This window comes from Phocoena sinus, chromosome 13 (genome assembly GCF_008692025.1).
Source record: "Phocoena sinus isolate mPhoSin1 chromosome 13, mPhoSin1.pri, whole genome shotgun sequence".
Taxonomy (NCBI): domain Eukaryota; kingdom Metazoa; phylum Chordata; class Mammalia; order Artiodactyla; family Phocoenidae; genus Phocoena; species Phocoena sinus.
The window spans coordinates 82,999,733-83,018,086 of record NC_045775.1 but is presented as its reverse complement, the minus strand read 5'-3'; the positions used below and the strand labels follow the sequence as shown (position 1 = coordinate 83,018,086).

Sequence of the window (18,354 nt, the reverse complement as noted above, 5' to 3'; positions counted from 1 at the left end):
TTGGTCTATAATTTTCTTTTTTTATGATATCTTTTTCTGGTTTTGGTATCAGGGTGATGGTGGCTTCATAGAATGAATTTGGGAGTGTTTCTCCTTCTGCAATTTTCTGGAAGAGTTTGAGAAGGATGGGTTTTAGCTCTTCTCTAAATGTTTGATAGAATTTGCCTGTGAAGCCCCCTGGTCCTGGACTTTTGTTTGTTGGAAGATTTTTAATCACAGTTTCAATTTCACTACTTGTGATAGGTCTGTTTTTGTTTTCTAATTCTTCCTGGTTCAGTCTTGGAAAATTGTACCTGTCCAAGAATTTGTCCATTTCTTCATGGCTGTCCATTTTATTGGCATATAGTTGTTTGTAATAGTCTCTTATAATCCTTTGTACTTCTGCAGTGTCAGTTGTGATTTCTCCTCTTTCATTTCTAATTTTATCTGTTTGTGTCCTCACCCTTTTTTTCTTGATGTGTCTGGCTAAGGGTTTATCAATTTTGTTTTTCTTCTCAAAGAACCAGCTTTTAGTTTTATTGTTCTTTGCTTTTGTTTCTATTTCATTTATTTCTGCTCTGATCTTTATGATTTCTTTCCTACCACTGATTTGGGTTTTCTTTGTTCTTTTTTCTCTAGTTGTTTCAAGTGTAGGGTTAGATTGTTTATTTGAGATTTTTCTTGTTTCTTGAGGTGAGATTGAATTGCTATAAACTTCCCTTTTAGAATTGCTTTTCTGCATCCCATAGGTTTTGGGTCGTTATGTTTTCATTGTCATTTGTTTCTATGTATTTTTTTATTTCTTCTTCGATTTCTTCAGTGATCTCTTGGTTATTTAGTAGCGCACTGTTTAGCCTCATGTATTTGTGTCTTTTTACAGATTTTTTTCTGTAATTGATTTCCAATCTCATAGCGTTGTGGTCAGAAAAAGATGCTTGATAACAATTTCAGTTTTCTTTAATTTTCTGAGGCTTGATTTGTGACCCAAGATGTGATCTATCCTGGAGAATGTTCCATGTGCACTTGAGAAGAAAGTGTATTCTGCCACTTTGGGGTGGAATGTTCTATAAATATCAGTGAGATCTATCTGGGCTATTGTGTTATTTAAAGCTTGTGTTTCCTTATTTATTTTCATTTTGGATGATCTGTCCATTGGTGTAAGTGGGGTGTTAATGTCCCCTACTATTACTGTGTTACTGTCAATTTCTCCTTTCATGGTTGTTTGCATTTGCCTTATGTATTGAGGTGCTCCTATGTTGGGTGCATAAACATTTATAATTGTTATATCTTCTTCTTGGATTGATCCTTTGATCATTATGTAGTGCCCCTCCTTATCTCTTGTAACAGTCTTTATTTTAAAATCTACTTTATCTGATATGAGTATTGCTACTCCAGCTTTCTTTTGATTTCCATTTGCATGGAATATCTTTTTCCATGTGTTTACTTTCAGTCTGTATGTGTCCCTAGGTTTGAAGTGGGTCTCTTGTAGACAGCATCTATATGGGTCTTGTTTTTGTATCCATTCAGCCAGTCTGTGTCTTTTAGTTGGGGCATTTATTCCATTTACATTCAAGGTTATCATCGATATGTATGTTCCTATTAACATTTTCTTAATTGTTTTTTTGTGGGTTTTTTTCTTCTCTTGTGTTTTCCGCCTGGAGAAGTTTCTTTAGCATTCATTTTAAAGCTGGTTTTGTGGTGCTGAATTCTCTTAGCTTTTGCTTGTCTGAAAAGCTTTTGACTTCTCCATCGAATCTGAATGAGATCCTTGCTGGGTAGAGTAATCTTGGTTGTAGGTTTTTCTCTTTCATCACTTTAAATATATCCTGCCACTCCCTTCTGGCCTGCAGAATTTCTGCTGAAAAATCAGCTGATAACCTTATGGGGATTCCTTTGTATGTTATTTTTTGTTTTTCCCTTGCTGCTTTTAATATTTTTTCTTTGAATTTAATTTTTGTTAGTTTGATTAATATGTGTCTTGGTGTGTTTTTCCTAGGGTTTATCCTGTAGGGGACTCTCTGTGCTTCCTGGACTTTGGTGACTATTTCCTTTCCCATGTTAGGGAAGTTTTCGACTATAATCTCTTCAAATATTTTCTCAGACCCTTTCTTTTTGTCTTCTTCTTCTGGGACTCCTATAATTCAAATGTTGGTGTGTTTAGTGTTGTCCCAGAGGTCTCTGAGACTGTCCTCAATTCTTTTCATTGTTTTTTCTTTATTCTGCTCCTTCTGCAGTTATTTCTACCATTTTGTCATCCAGCTCACTTATTCATTCTTCTGCCTCTGTTATTCTGTTATTGATTCCTTCTAGTGTATTTTTCATTTCAGTTATTGTATTGTTCATCTCTGTTTGTTTGTTCTTTAGTTCTTCTAGATCTTTGTTAAACATTTCTTGTATTTTCTCGATCCATGCCTCCATTCTACTTCTGAGATTCTGGATCATCTTTACTATCATTACTCTGAATTCTTTTTCAGGTAGATTGCCTATTTCCTCTTCATTTATTTGGTCTTGTAGGTTTTTACCTTGCTGCTTCATCTGTGACATATCTTTTGCTGTCTGATTTTTTTTTTTTTAATGAGTGGAATTGTGTTCCTGTCTTACTGGTTATTTGGCCTGAGGCTCCCAACGCTGGGATTTGTAGGCTGGGTCTTGGTGCTGAGATGAGGAACTCTGTGAGACCTCACTCTGATGAATATTCCCTGGGGTCTGAGGTTCTCTGTTAGTCCAGTGGTTCAGACTCGGAGCTCCCACCACAGGAGCTTCAGCCTTACCCTGGGCTTGTGAACAAGATCCCTCAAGCCACATGGGGCAGCAAAAAAAAAAAAAGATAGAGAACAATAACGAAGTAAAAAATTAAATTAGACTAGGATTTCTGGATCATATGGTAATCATATGGTAATTCTATTTTTAATTTTTTGAGGAATCTCCATACTGTTTTCCAAAGCAGCTGTACCATTTTACATTCCCACTGACAGTGCACAAGTGTTCCAATTTCTCTACATCCTTGCCAACACTTGTTTTTCAGCCTTTCTCTCTTTCTTTCTTTCTTTCTTTCTTTCTTTCTCTCTCTCTCTACCCCCCTCCCTCCCTCCATTCTTCCCCCAACCTCTCTCTCTCTTTTGCTAATAACTATCCAGATGGGTGTGAAGTCATCAGGCTAATTCTCATAGTATTTTTAAATACTCCTGACATAAATTTTTTTGCCTTAGAATTTAGTTATTTATATATTTATGTTTATCCCCATAATAAACTGTATTTCAAGTACAAGAACTATCTTATTTATCTTTGTGTTTCTTCAGCTGTACTATGCATATAAGGGACAGTCAAATAATTTTTCTAAGTTAAACTTTTGATTTTGAGATAATTGTAGATTCACATGCAATTATAAGAAACTATACAAAGAAATGTTGTGTCTCCTTTACCTGGCCTCCCGCATTGATAACATCTTGCAAAACCATAGTATAATATCTCAACCAGGCTTTTGACATTGTTTCAGGCAAGATATGGAACATTTCTATCACAGGACCCATCATGTTGCCGTTTTTTAGCACTATCTACCGCCCTCCTATCCACAACCTCTCCTTAACCCCTGGAAACAAACAGCTAATCTGTTCTCCACTTGTAAATTTTGTCACTTCAAGAATGTTATATAGATAGAATCATACGATATGTAAACTTTGGGGATTGGATTTTTTTCACTCAGCATAATTCTCTGAAGATTCATCCAGGTTGTTGCATATATTAGTGGTTCATTCCTGTAACATAGTTTGTTTAATCATTCATCCTTTGAAGGACATCTGTTATTTCCAGTTTGGAGAGAGAGAGAGAGAGATAGAGATAGAGAGAGAGAGAGAGAAATTAAAGACCCAAATAAAAGGAAAGACATCCCACATCCATGGATCAGAAGACTTAACACTGTTAAAATGGCAGTACTACCCCAAATTGGTCTACAAATTCAATACAATGCCTATTAGAATGCCAGCTGGCTTCCTCATTGAAACTGACAAGATGACATAAAATTAATATGGAAGTGCAAGTGACCCAGAATAGCCAAAACAATCTTGAAAAAGAAGAACAAAGTCAGAGCACTTCCCAATGTCAAAACTGTCTATAGTAATCAAGACAGTGTAGTACTAGCATAAGGAAAGATATATAAGTCAGTGGAACAGAATTGAGAGTCCAGAAATAAACTCTTACATTTGTGGTGAAATGATTTCCAAAAAATTGGTATCAATACAATTTAATGGGGGAAGAATAGTCTTTTCAACAAATGCTACTGGGACAACTAAACATCTACATGGAGAAGAATGAAGTTGGATTCCTATCACATACCATATACAGAAATTAACTTCAAATGTTTTATAGGCCTATATGTAAGAGTTAAAATTATAAAACTCTTAAGAAGAGAACATACGAATAAATCTGTGTGACCTTGGGTTAGGTGAAGCTTTTTTAGAGTCACATCAAAAGTACAACAGAAGAAAAAATAGATTAGAAGGACTTCATCGAAATAAAAAACTTGTGCTGCAAATGATATCAACAAAGTAAAAAGACAATGCACAGAATGGGGAAAACATTTGCAAATCATATATCTAATAAGAGATTTGTATCCAGAGTATATAAAGGACTCTTGCAACTTAGTAATAACCCAACTCAAAAAATGGGGAAAGGATCTCAATAGACATTTCTCTGTAGACACACATAAATGGGCAAAAAGCACATGAAAAGATGCTCAACATCATTAATAATCAGAGAGACGCAAAACAAAACTATACCATTTCATAACCACTAGGATGGCTATAATTTACAAAAGACAATAGCAAATGTTGGCAAAGATGTAGAAAACTTGGAACCCTCATACATTGCTGGTGGGAATGTAAAATAGGCCTCTTTGGAAAACATCTTGGCAGTTCCTCAAAATGTGAAAAAATAGGATTACCATAAAGTCCAGAAATCCCACTCCTATTTATAAAAGAAGAATGAAAACATAGGTCCATGTAAAAACGTATACACAAATGTTCTTATCAGCATTATTTATAATAACCAAAAAGTGTACATAACTCAAATATTCCTACATCTACGCAAGGGAATATTATTTGGCAATAGAAGTAATGAAGTACTGATACCTGCTAAAACATGGATGACTCTTGAAAACATTACACTAAGTGAAGGAAGGCAGTCCCATAAGACCACACACACATTGTATGATTCCATTTATATGAAATGTTTAAAATAAAGCAGATCATAGAGATAGAAAATAGATTAGGAATTGTCTAGGGCTAGTGCTGGGGTAGGAGTGGGGGAATGACTGCTAATGTGTGCTGGGTTTCATTTTGGGATGATGAAAAAGTTCTCACAATAGGTTGTGAGATTGTGGTATGATCATACAACTCTGTTAATGTACTAAAAACCATTGACTTGTACAATTTAAACGGGCAAGTTGTATGGTATGTGAGTTATATTCCAATAAAGCTGTTACCAAAAATGTGATGCTCTATTTTATATTCCTGCCAGCAAGGTATATGAGATTGCCATTGCCCATTTTAATGTGAATCAACACAAAAACTAAGAAATTTGCCAGTTTGATAAAGTACGACATTGGTTCACCTGAAAGAGATTTTGCCCCCCAGGAAACACTTAGCAATGTCTGTAGACATTTTTGACTGTTACAACCAGGGTTGGGGGATGCTGTGGATCTCTGGTAAGTAGAGGCCAGGGATGCCACTAAACATCCTGTAATGCATAGGCAACTCCCTACACCAAATAAATGTCCAACCCAAAAGATCAGTAGTGTCAAAGTTAAGAAATCCTGGACTAGAAATACCGTCTTGTTTTAATTTCTATTTCTTTGATTATTAGTAAGGGTAAGTTATTCTATATGTTTACTCATTAGCTGTATTTTGTACATTTTCTGTTAACATCATTAGTTCATATTTCTCCGCAGTTTGTTCATCTTCCTTATATTAATAAGATATTAACTATTTACTGAGTTTATTTTCATCTGGTTTTTTTCCTCATAAATTTTGTTTCTTTATAATGAGTATAAATATGTTTGTTTTTTCTACAGTCAGACATAATTTTTTAATTGTATCTAGTCTAAAAAGTTCTTCCCCTACCTGCCCGCCCCTTTCCTAATAATTTCATTTTTATTTAACTTTTTTTTCTTAGGGTTTTATCTTTTTACATTTAACTTTTTTTTTTTTTTTTTTACGGAACGCGGGCCTCTCACTGTTGTGGCCTCTCCCGTTGCAGAGCACAGGCTCCGGATGCACAGGCCCAGCTGCCATGGCTCACGGGCCTAGCCGCTCCGTGTCATGTGGGATCTTCCCGGACCGGGGCATGAACCCACGTCCCCTGCATCGGCAGGCGGACTCTCAACCACTGCGCCACCAGGGAAGCCCAACATTTAACTTTTTTAATGCATATGTAAATTATTATAATATATATTATGAGATAAGGAATACTTTTTTTCTAAATAATGTCTGGTTTTTCTCCTTTTGAAGAAGCATTTGGCTTATAGAACGTATTTTAGGCTCAAGATAACCTTCAAAAAGTGAAGTTTTCCACAGGATCATGCAAGAGAGGGAATGTGCAATTACTCCTTATCTTTCTTAACTATGGAGTGTGATGATGTTCCGTCAGGAAATTAGGTGTTTATAATTCACCCAACTCAGGACAAAGCAGTAGTTACAGATACTACCATGTCAGTCTTGCAGAAATAAGAAATATCAAAGCTGGAAATGGAAATTGTTTGAAGTTTGAGATTAATAACTCTTTACTTAATGAACTTTCTGATATTATCAGAGAGTTGGGGAAAGTGATACTCAGTGTGTGTGCGTGTGTGTATCTGGTAAGAAGGAGGACACGATTCCTAATCAAGAAATTAAAAGTGGTTGTCAGTTTATAACATAATACAGACATTATATGAGTCTCTGATAATACATCAGTTAAGTGAACGAATAGGAATAAGTATAGGTATCTTCCTGTTATTGTACAGATGGAGAATGAGTTGGATTCTGCTCATTCTGAAATAGAACTCCTCAGGAGTCAGATGACAAATGAGAGAATCTCCATGCAGAATCTAGAAGCTTTGCTGGTGTCCAATCGAGACAAAGAATATCAGTCTCAGATAGCACTTCAAGAAAAAGAATCTGAAATTCAGCTTCTTAAAGAACACCTTTGTTTGGCAGAAAATAAAATGTGAGTTGGTTAGCAATATGATAACATAAAGTCATATTTCTAAAGTTTTGGTACTTTATAGATTAATAGAATTTTAAAGCTGGCGTTTAGACAATTTAGTGTCATAATTTGCTATTAATTAAACTGAGGACCCCAAATATTGTGATTTGTCTAAGATTTAGTACTTATTTCTATTATATGTTTATCTAAATTTATCTAAATTTAAGTTTAACCATCTTTGTTGATTGTTTGGGTATAAATGAACACCTATTGATCTAACATATTGCCTTTAGGAAATAACCAGATTAGAAGAAATTAAGCACTTCTGAAACCAGAAGAATTTTTCTATTTATGGACCCACCTGGTAGTGCTACCATCTTTCCATTTGCCACATAATATTTCCCTATGTACCTGTAAGTGTATACTGGTTACCTGGAAGAACTACTGCATTTACAGAATGCTGAAGACTTCCCCCAGAGCATTGATTTTGACTTTTTTTTTTTTTTTTTTTTTTTTTGTGGTACGTGGGCCTCTCACTGTTGTGGCCTCTCCCGTTACGGAGCACAGCCTCCGGACGCACAGTCTCAGCAGTCATGGCTCACGGGCCCAGCCGCTCCGTGGCATGTGGGATCTTCCCAGACCGGGGCATGAACCCGTGTCCCCTGCATCGGCAGGAGGACTCTCAACCACTGCGCCACCAGGGAAGCCCTGATTTTGACTTTTTATTTTAAGAATCCCTAATGCCGTTAGCACCTTATTTACAAGACTGGAGGATTAGGTGGAAATGCCTGCCTGCATAGTGAATATTTTATTATTAAGCATAGTGAATATTTTATTATTAAAATGTTAAACTAATATTTTATTATTAAACTTATTCTTTTATTATTAAACTCACCTCTCACAAAACTTCATGGGGACCCTTTGCCTCTGTTCTTATCTGTCCCATCTATAACACTTTTTCATCCAGCCTCAACTCTGCCCTCCCATCCGAGCAGGGGACGTGGGGAAGGAGAGGAATCATGGTCTCAGGAATCAGCTACTTGTAGGAGCCCCGACTAAGCAAAGGCTGCAAAGCCAGGGCCCGTTTCCTTCAGAAACTGATTTTAGGTTTTGGCAGCTGTGATTGAGTCATTCTTTTCAATCACTGCAGCTGGGCTTTTGGGGTACCTTCAACCAGTTCTGCAGGATCATTTCCTCAAGCCGTAGGTGGAAATTGCCTCAGTGAAATGTGCCGACACTCCCACCTTAAGGGGTACATTCTGTTTTAGACTGGCTGGTGAGTAGTATCAAGTAAGCTTGATAAAGTTGTGTGTTCTTAGTCTCTAAAGTTTAGACTCCAGCAGTCTGTAATGCAGTCCTGAAAGCCAACAGATAGGATAGAATGTTCTGTGCAAGCAGCATTCACCTCTGTCATCTGCCTCATGGTAGTGTGCCTTATCACAGGGTTTTTGAGGCAGTGTTTAGCCCTGAGGAAGATCCTGTTAAATTGAAGAGATTTTGTTTTTAACAGTAGATACATGAAATTTCATTGCAAGTATATGTAAGGCATTTGGTCAATTAAATGTACATATATACGCACACATTCGTCATGGTGCTAGTGAATTCCAGTATTATATGCACTGGAATATGCACCTAATACCTTAAAGTACACTTGTAAAAATGATCTGCAGTAAATAAGTAATATAGGTAGATAATAGATAATAGTACCCCTCTAAACATAGAGAAACTGAGACAGAAAAGGTTTAACTAATTGAATGGGGCTGGGACAGCGTAGGCTTTTAGTAGGCTACCTTGCACATTTACTACATCTAAAGCTGGCATATTTTAGATGCACTAATACATCTATGAAAATGACAATTTTGCTTGGATCCAGCTGAGAAACCATTGCCAACATGGTTTCATGTACTCTAGGAGTCCTAGCCATATTTTACCTGTAATTAACTGTCACTCACGTTCTTTTACACAGGGCCATCCAGAGTAGAGACGTGGCCCAGTTCAGGAACGTCATAACGCAGTTAGAAGCTGATTTAGACATTACCAAGAGACAACTAGGGACAGAGCGCTTTGAAAGGTAAGTGTGTCTCTATGCCACGTTCAGCCTGGAAAGCATTGTTCCTTGGATAACCACAGATTTTGGTTATTTCATGATGCTTAGATTTTAAAGCATGATTTGAACTATAGTTCTACGACAGTGTTAATAATGTCGCTGGATATAAAGTTTAGTAAAAGTCTCACTGTTTTGCTTTAGGGAAAGAGCTGTGCAAGAACTTCGCCGCCAGAATTACTCAAGTAGTGCTTATCATTTGAGTTCCACAATAAAGCCAAATACAAAATGTCACTCACCAGAACGTTCTCACCACCGATCTCCTGACCGAGGCCTGGATCGATCATTAGAAGAGTAAGTGGTTTAAGGATCCGTTCTTCGGGAACCATATAGCAATAAAAACTGAATATCTGAGAGGGTAAGAACACTCCGTAACAGTCTACCATTAATAGTGCTATTTAAACATCATTACATAATTAGATATGTAGACATAAAAATAAAGTATTTTGATAATTAGTTTTATATAAATGTTAAAGAAAGGTCTATTTTATCTAATGTCTACATAAATTATATTTTTAAAATCTGATTTTCTTTTTTTTCTGCATCATACAGTTTTTTCATATACTTTCATTGACAAAATATTGGCTAATTATTACAGCACCATAAAATACACATACTTCAGGAAAATAATAGGCTAATTTTTCAGAGGAAAATATTTTAGATATATTCCTGTATGTCACAATTTCGTTAAAACATTTTTATTTAGAAATAATTTCAAAGTTACAAGAAGTTAACAAAAATAAAATAATACAAAGAACATCTGTGCAACCCTTTACCCATACTCACTATTATTAAAATTTTACCGCATTTGCTTTTTCTGGGTTTATGAGACAACACATGCTGTCTCATGCACTCACATTCTTGCACTTGTTCCTCCCTCTCTCTCTCTCTTCTATCACATTATCTTGCTAAATTCTTTTACTTTTTTATTAAGTTTTGTAGTTGAATCTTTAGGGGTTTCCAGATATACTATCATGTCATCTGCAAAAAGAGATAATTTTATTTCTTCTTTTCCTATATGTATCTCTTGAATTGTATTCTCTAGTTGACTGCATTTGCCAGTATCATCAGAATAATGATAAATAGCTGTAGCAAAAGTGGACATTCTTGGGGCTTCCCTGGTGGCACAGTGGTTGAGAGTCCACCTGCCGATGCAGGGGACACGGGTTCATGCCCCGGTCCGGGAAGATCCCACATGCCACAGAGCGGCTGGGCCCATGAGCCATGGCTGCTGAGCCTGTGCGTCCGGAGCCTGTGCTCTGCAACGGGAGAGGCCACAACAGTGAGAGGCCCGCGTACTGAAGTGGACATTCTTGTTTTAATTCTGACCTGTGGTGGGAATGCCAGTGGGGTTTGCCCATTAAGTAAGATACTGGCTTTAGGATTGCGGTTTATATGTTTTATGATATTAAGGAAATACTACTCATTACCATTTTTTCAAGACTTTTTATTAGGAAAGGATGTTTTTGTCAAGGGCCTTTTTATCATCTATGAAGATATGGTTTTTCTCTTTAGAACTATTAATATGTGAATTATATTAATAGATTTTCAAGTACTGAACCATCTTTGAATTTCTGGCATAGCCCCTACTTGGTCATAGTATATTATTTTCTTGGTGTTCACTACTATTTCATTTATTTGAGATCTGTGTATCAATATTCGTAAGTGATATTGGTCTGTAATTTTCTCTCTGTGCTATTTTTATCAATTTTAGATATAAATGTTATATTTGTTTCAAAAAAAGAATTTGAAAATTTTTTGTTTACCGTGCTTTGAAACAAGTTATATAGTTGGGGATTATTTGATCTCTAAAGATTTGGGTGAGTTTACATGTCAAACCATGTAGCCTTGGTTCTTTTTTTTTGTGGGGTGTACTTCCTTAATAACTTTTTCTATGCTTCTTTTTTTTTTAAAGCCTTGACACGACTTTTTTTTTTAATTTAGTAATTAATTTATTTTTGGCTGCATTGGGTCTTCATTGCTGCACGCAGGCTTTCTCTAGCTGTGGTGAGAAAGGGCTACTTTGTTGCGGTGCGCGGATTTCTCATTGCTGTGGCTTCTCTTGTTGCAGAGCATGTGTACTAGGTATGTGGGCTTCACTAGTTGTGGCACACAGGCTCAGTAGTTGTGGCTTGTGGGCTCTAGAGCACAAGTTCAGTAGTTGTGGTGCACGGGCTTAGTTGCTCCACGGCATGTGGGATCTTCCCGGACCAGGGCTCAAACCCGTGTCCCCTGCATTGACAGGCGGATTCTTAACCACTGCACCACCAGGGAAGTCCTCTATTGCTTCTTTGGAAATTGGTCTTTTTAAGCTTTCTATCTCTATTTGCCTAAAAGTTATCTAGGCTTTCAGTTATCTAGGTTTTCAAATTTATTTGCACAGAAGTAACCAATGCAATATCTTATAAATTTTAAAATTTCTTCTGTATCAATAGTTATATCCTTTGTCATTTCTTATTTGTATATGTATGTTTCTTCCTTTTTTTGTTGATTACGTTAGCCTATGGTTTGTTTACTTTGTTCATTGCTTCAAAGAACCAGCATTTTGATTTATTGATTTAATCTGTTTTTCTTTCTTATTAATTTCTTTTTTTATTTATATTATTTCCTTCCTTGTGCTTTTTCATTTACTTTGTTGGGTTTTTTTCCCTAGAGTTTTGAGTTAGAAATTTAATTCATTTATTACCATTCTTTCACTTTTATTGATGTAGATATTCAGAGCTATGAATTTTTCTGTGATCACTGCTTTAAATATATCCCATAGATTCTGAGATATAGTGTTTTTGTGATCATTATTTTTCATAAATTCTGTAATTTCTGTTTGTATTTTCACTTTTACCCAAGAGCTATTTGATAGAAAATCTTTTAATTTTCGATGAGAAGAGCTTTTTTATTTGTTTGTTTTGGTTTCATTTTTAATTCCGAGTGTTATTGCATTGTGATCAGAGACTATTGTCTGTAATATTTCTATTTTATGGACACTACTGATGTTTTTTTGTACTTTACTGCATGATCAATTTTTGTGAACAGTTCATGTGCACTTGAGAAGATACATTCTTTCTTATCAGAGTATAGTGTAATATAGCTAAAAGATTTGCCTTTTTAATTTTATTTAGTTCTTTTATAATGTCGTTTAATTTTTGTTCACTTGTTTTACTAAGAATGGTGTTTTAAAACCTATTATTAGTATGTTTTTATTTCTTATGTCTCCTATAAATTTTGTTTTCTATAGGTGGTTTGCTGTTTTATTTGTGGCATAGATATTCTGAACTGTCATATCTTTATTGTGAATGTGGCTTTTATGAAGTGTTATTTTCTGATGCGTTTAATTTTTTTGGAAGGAGGAAGGACTTGATGCCTACTTTGTCTGGTATTAGAGTTACAACTCCTGTTTCCTTATTGTCTCCATTTGCCTGGTAGATCTTGGTCCATCACTTTATTTTTAACTTTTTTGAATCACTGCATTTTAAGTATCTCACTTTTATATAGTATGGATTTGAGTTTTGCTTTATGAATCATTTTGAAATTTTTTTAAAACAGGTGAGTTAAGCTCCTTCATATTATTGATATAACTTAAATTTGGCCTCAACTCTGTCATATCATCTTATGTTATGATAACCACATTTACTATGTGATATTTACTCTGTTTGATTATTCTTCTTTGCTTGTAAACATTTCTTTTGATATTCAAGAAGTTTTGTGTTTCATTATAATGGTTACCTTTCTATTAATACATTTGATAGTACCCTTAAAGTACCCTTTTTTTAATTTTTAACTTTTTGCTGCTAGTTTTAAATGGTATCCTTTGACTGCCACCTATTATCCAGACAACAGTCAATGTACTTAATTTACTTTCCCCGAACCACTGATCTGTTTCTTGTTCCTATAGTGTTGCCTTTTCAAGTTGTCGTATAAATGGAATCATGTGTTATGTAGTCTGTAGTGGCTGACTTTCACTCAGCACTACATATTTGAGATTTATCCGGCTTGTTGTATGTATCAGATATTATTGGATATTCCTTTTAACTGCTGAGTAATATTCCATTGTGTGACTGTAACACAGTTTTGTTTTGCTTTGGTTTACTTTTTATTATTTTGAAATCATTACAGCAGTCTCACAGGTAGTTGCAAAAATAGTACAGATAGTCCCACATATCCTTCCCCCAGCTTCCCCAATGGCAAGCCAGGAAACTGACATTGGCATAATTAACCAGTCTATAGGCCTTATTCAGTTTTCACTAGTTTTTACACGTGCTTGTGTGTGTGTGCAGTTTTTTTACACAGAGCACATATGACATCACCACAGTCAATGTTCTGAATTGTTCCATCAGTCCCGAGGAACTCATTCCTTCATGATACCCTTTTATGGTCACAGTCCTCTCGTTCTCCTCCCTATTCCTGAGCAAACACTAATTTCTTCTCCAGCTCTATTATTCTATCCTTTTGAGAATGTTGTATACATGGAATCACACATGGGATGTAAGTTTTTGAGACTTAGCACAGTGCCCAGGAGATCCATCCAAGTTGTGTGTGTCAATAGTTCATTCTTTTTTATTGTTGAATCCATAGTATTCCATGATATGGATGTATCACAGCTTGTGAAAACTGAGTGAAAAAATACATTGTATCTGTTTTCTTACACAGAAGCTGAGGGAAAAATCCTAAGTCTTACCAAAGTAATATTAGAACACATTTTTTTATTCATCATGAAATCATTGAGTTGAAAATATTAATCTACATAATTTTTTTCTCTCTTATAGGAATCTTTGCTATAGAGATTTCTGACACGTGAAAAGATTCTTCATATCCTTGGGAGAGGTCAAAGTTTCAAACTGATTTTTTTTTTGCTATATGATTGCATTTATCTTTTGAATGCTTGACAATGTTAAATGAATTTATTAACGTTGTGCCTCTGAATCTCTGTTTTCATGTGCCATATCGCAGTGATCTGAGATGACTCATATAAAACAAAAATGCATATGTCTCTTTCTATCCATACAGTAATAGTGAGTGTAAAATCTGCTTACTTCACTATTCAACACTGTTATGTTAACTATCCGGAGTAAATAAAGAAGATTATAAAAAGGGGGAAAAGTGTTTTTACAAAACTGATTTTTTCTTTGTGATTTATGCTTTCATGGCTGGACAAGTTGTGCCACAATAGGTGCAGTTTACCAATACTGGCCTGGGACCCCATATTCCATTTTGGAACCAACGTGACATTAACTCTAGGCCATAATCTAACTCCAAAGCAGTAGATAGTACGAGTGTGTCAGGGTTTTTAAATACATAGTGTTGTACCACTAATTAACATACATTTTCTACAATTGTTCACCCTTACTATTTTTAGAAAGGTAGGTGACGCTATATCTGTCAAGAATGTAAAAATTTTTTTAAAGTCTGTATTTTTAATATGTTTTTCTTTAAAATATTAAAATGCTGCAGTCAACTTAATTGCCATTTTATTTATTTATTTTTTTGCCTGTGGCAGCTGTCTATAATGTAGAGTACCAAGTTCAGTGGTGTTTCCTTATTTATTCCCTAAAATCTCCTAAATCTCTTGCCGTTTCTGTCCATAGACTTTGATTTAATGTTGATATTACAGTCGGAACACCACTGGTAGAAGCTGTTTGTGCTCTTGCCATTTTAATAATTTTTAAAAGCCCTGTCATTAATAGTATTCATATGATGCAGACAGTTTCTCATTTTATAGAGTCGCTATTCATTATGACTGCAGTAATGTAGGATAGTGCCCTGATTTAGGTCTTGTTTATGCATTAGCTCTCTAATGTTTTTCACCATAAATTTATGCTCTCTATTCACTTTACTTTGATTTTTAAAACCCTTGAGGTTTACACAGCTAGTTCAGGACAGTTATTACAGATTGGTTTTAAAAATTGAATAATTAAAAATAAGATGTCTTTTTATAAACATGTTACAGAATAATATACAAAAAGTTTTTCTTGCTGGTATTAAATAATATACCAATAGATATGCAAAATTAACCTCTGCCAGGTAGCAAAGCATCACAATATTCATTTTAGCCTCTCCACCTCCTAGAAGAGCTGATAAGGAGCTGAGTGTCACCTGTTGTGTGCACTTAACATATATTGGGGTTTTTTAAATTAATTTTTATTGGAGTATAGTTGCTTTACAATGTTGTGTTAGCTTCTACTGCACAGCAAAATGAATCAGCCATACATTATACATATATCTCCTCCCTTTTGGATTTCCTTCCCATTTAGGACACCACAGTGCATTAAGTAGAGTTCCCTGTGCTATACAGTATGTTCCCCTCAATTGTCTACTTTATACATAGTATCAGTACTGCATATGTGTCAATCCCAATCTCCCAGTTCCTCCCACCCCATCCCTTTCCCCCTTGTTATTTGTTCTCTACCTCTGTGTCTCTATTTCTGCTTTGCAAATAAGGTCATCTATACCAATTCTCTAGATTCCAAATATATGCATTAATATATACAATATTTGTTTTTCTCTTTCTGACTTACTTCACTCTGTATGACTCTCTTTGATATTGTAAGTGGAGAGGGCAGTATGAGGGAGAGGGGCATGACAGAAATAGAAATGAAGTATGTCAGAAAATATTTCCATACTTGATTAAAAGTATACTGTACTTGACTTGTGCCATTAATTGCAGAATACTTAAAAGGAAAATTATATGGTAAGTATAAAGGGGCCAACATTATCCAAAGGTAGGGAAACCTTAAGTATATTCTATGCTAAAATTCAAAGAAAAGATGATTTCTTATGGTAATATATATTTTTAATTAATTAATTTGGCTGCATTGGGTCTTCGTTGCTGCGCGTGGGCTTTCTCTAGCTGCGGCAAGTGGAGGCTACTCTTTGTTGTGGAGCACGGGCTCTAGGCATGTGGGCTTCAGTAGTTGTGGCACACAGGCTCAGTAGTTGTAGCTCGAGAGCTCTAGGGTGAAGGCTCAGTAGTTGTGGTGCACGGGCTTAGTTGCTCCACAGCATGTGGGATCTTTCCTGCACCAGGGCTCGAACCTGTGTTCCCTGCATTGGCAGGCGGATTCTTAACCACTGCGCCACCAGGGAAGTCCTTTTGGTAATATTTAAGAGCATTTATGGTTTTATTTATTTTTTTTGTTAGTTTCTGCTTTAGAACAAAGTGAATCAGTTATACATATACATATATCCCCATATCTCTTCCCTCTTGTGTCTCCCTCCCTCCCACCCTCCCTATCCTACCCCTCTAGGTGGTCACAAAGCACCGAGCTGATCTCCCAGTGCTATGTGGCTGCTTCCCACTAGCTATCTATTTTACATTTGGTAGTGTATTTATGTCCGTGCCACTCTCTCACTTTGTCCCAGCTTACCCTTCCCCCTCCCCATATTCTCAAGTCCATTCTTTAGTAGTTCTGCGTCTTTATTCCCGTCTTCCCCCTAGGTTCTTCATGACCATTTTTTTTCTTAGATTCCATATATATGTGTTAGCATACGGTATTTGTTTTTCTCTTACTGACTTACTTCACTCTGTATGACAGACTCTAGGTCTATCCACCTCTCTACAAATAACTCAGTTTCGTTTCTTTTTATGGCTGAGTAATATTCCATTGTATATATGTGCCATATCTTCTTTATCCATTCATCTGTTGATGGACACTTAGGTTGCTTCCATGTCCTGGCTATTGTAAATAGAGCTGCAATGAACATTATGGTACATGACTCTTTTTGAATTCTGGTTCTCTCCGGGTATATGCCCAGTAGTGGAATTCCTGGGTCGTATGGTAGCTCTATTTTTAGTTTTTTAAGGAACCTCCATACTGTTCTCCATAGTGGCTGTATCAATTTATATTCCCACCAACAGTGCAAGAGGGTTCCCTTTTCTCCACACCCTCTCCAGCAGTTATTGTTTCTAGATTTTTTGATGATGGCCTTTCTGACCAGTGTGAGATGATATCTCATTGTAGTTTTGATTTGCATTTCTCTAATGATTAATGATGTTGAGCATTCTTTCATGTGTTTGTTGGCAATCTGTATATCTTCTTTGGAGAAGTGTCTATTTAGGTCTTCTGCCCATCTTTGGATTGGGTTGTTTGTTTTTTTTTGATATTGAGCTGCATGAGCTGCTTGTAAATTTTGGAGATTAATCCTTTGTCAGTTGCTTCATTTGTAAATATTTTCTCCCATTCTGAGGGTTGTCTTTTTGTCTTGTTTATGGTTTCCTTTGCTGTGCAGAAGCTTTTAAGTTTCATTAGGTCCCATTTGTTTATTTTTGTTTTTATTTCCATTTGTCTAGGAGGTGGGTCAAAGAGGATCTTGCTGTGATTTATGTCATGGAGTGTTCTGCCTATGTTTTCTTCTAAGAGTTTAATAGTGTCTGGCCTTACATTTAGGTCTTTAATCCATTTTGAGTTTATTTTTGTGTATGGTGTTAGGGAGTGTTCTAATTTCATTCTTTTACGTGTAGCTGTCCAGTTTTCCCAGCACCACTTACTGAAGAAGCTGTCTTTTCTCCACTGTATATTCCTACCTTCTTTATCAAAGATAAGGTGACCATATGTGCGCGGGTTTATCTCTGGGCTTTCTATCCTGTTCCACTGATCTATATTTCTGTTTTTGTGCCAGTACCATACTTCTTGATTACTGTAGCTTTGTAGTATAGTCTGAAGTCAGGGAGCCTGATTCCTCCAGTTCCAGTTTTCTTTCTCAAGATTGCTTTGGCTATTCGGGGTATTTTGTGTTTCCATGCAAATTGTGAGATTTTTTTTTTTGTTCTAGTTCTGTGAAAAATGCCAGTGGTAGTTTGATAGGGATTGCATTGAATCTGTAGACTGCTTTGGGTAGTATAGTCATTTTCACAATGTTGATTCTTCCAATCCAAGAACATGGTATATCTCTCCATCTATTTGTATCATGTTTAATTTCTTTCATCAGTGTCTTATAGTTTTTTGCATACAGGTCTTTTGTCTCCTTAGGTAGGTTTATTCCTAGATATTTTATTCTTGTTGCAGTCATAAATGCAAGTGTTTTCTTAATTTCACTTGCACATTTTTCATAATTAGTGTATAGGAATGCAAGAGATTTCTGTGCATTAATTTTGTATCCTG

The 18,354-nt window shown here is 35.8% G+C and overlaps 1 protein-coding gene across 10 annotated transcripts in view; it reads left to right on the top strand.

The window, feature by feature from the left end:
• TSGA10 (testis specific 10) overlaps window positions 1-14,629 on the top strand; it is a 101,659-nt gene extending 87,030 nt beyond the window's left edge. For 9 of the 10 annotated variants that reach the window (XM_032653138.1, XM_032653133.1, XM_032653137.1 and 6 more), the window contains 4 exons: window positions 6,977-7,179; window positions 9,125-9,229; window positions 9,407-9,556; window positions 14,023-14,629. In XM_032653138.1, the coding sequence (XP_032509029.1) occupies window positions 6,977-7,179; window positions 9,125-9,229; window positions 9,407-9,556; window positions 14,023-14,047 (483 nt within the window). In that variant the 3' untranslated portion in view covers window positions 14,048-14,629. Of the gene's footprint in view, window positions 1-6,976; window positions 7,180-9,124; window positions 9,230-9,406; window positions 9,557-14,022 lie in introns of those variants that run through there. The other variant, XR_004352893.1, reaches the window with a different exon arrangement.
• Window positions 14,630-18,354: the final 3,725 nt, after the last annotated feature.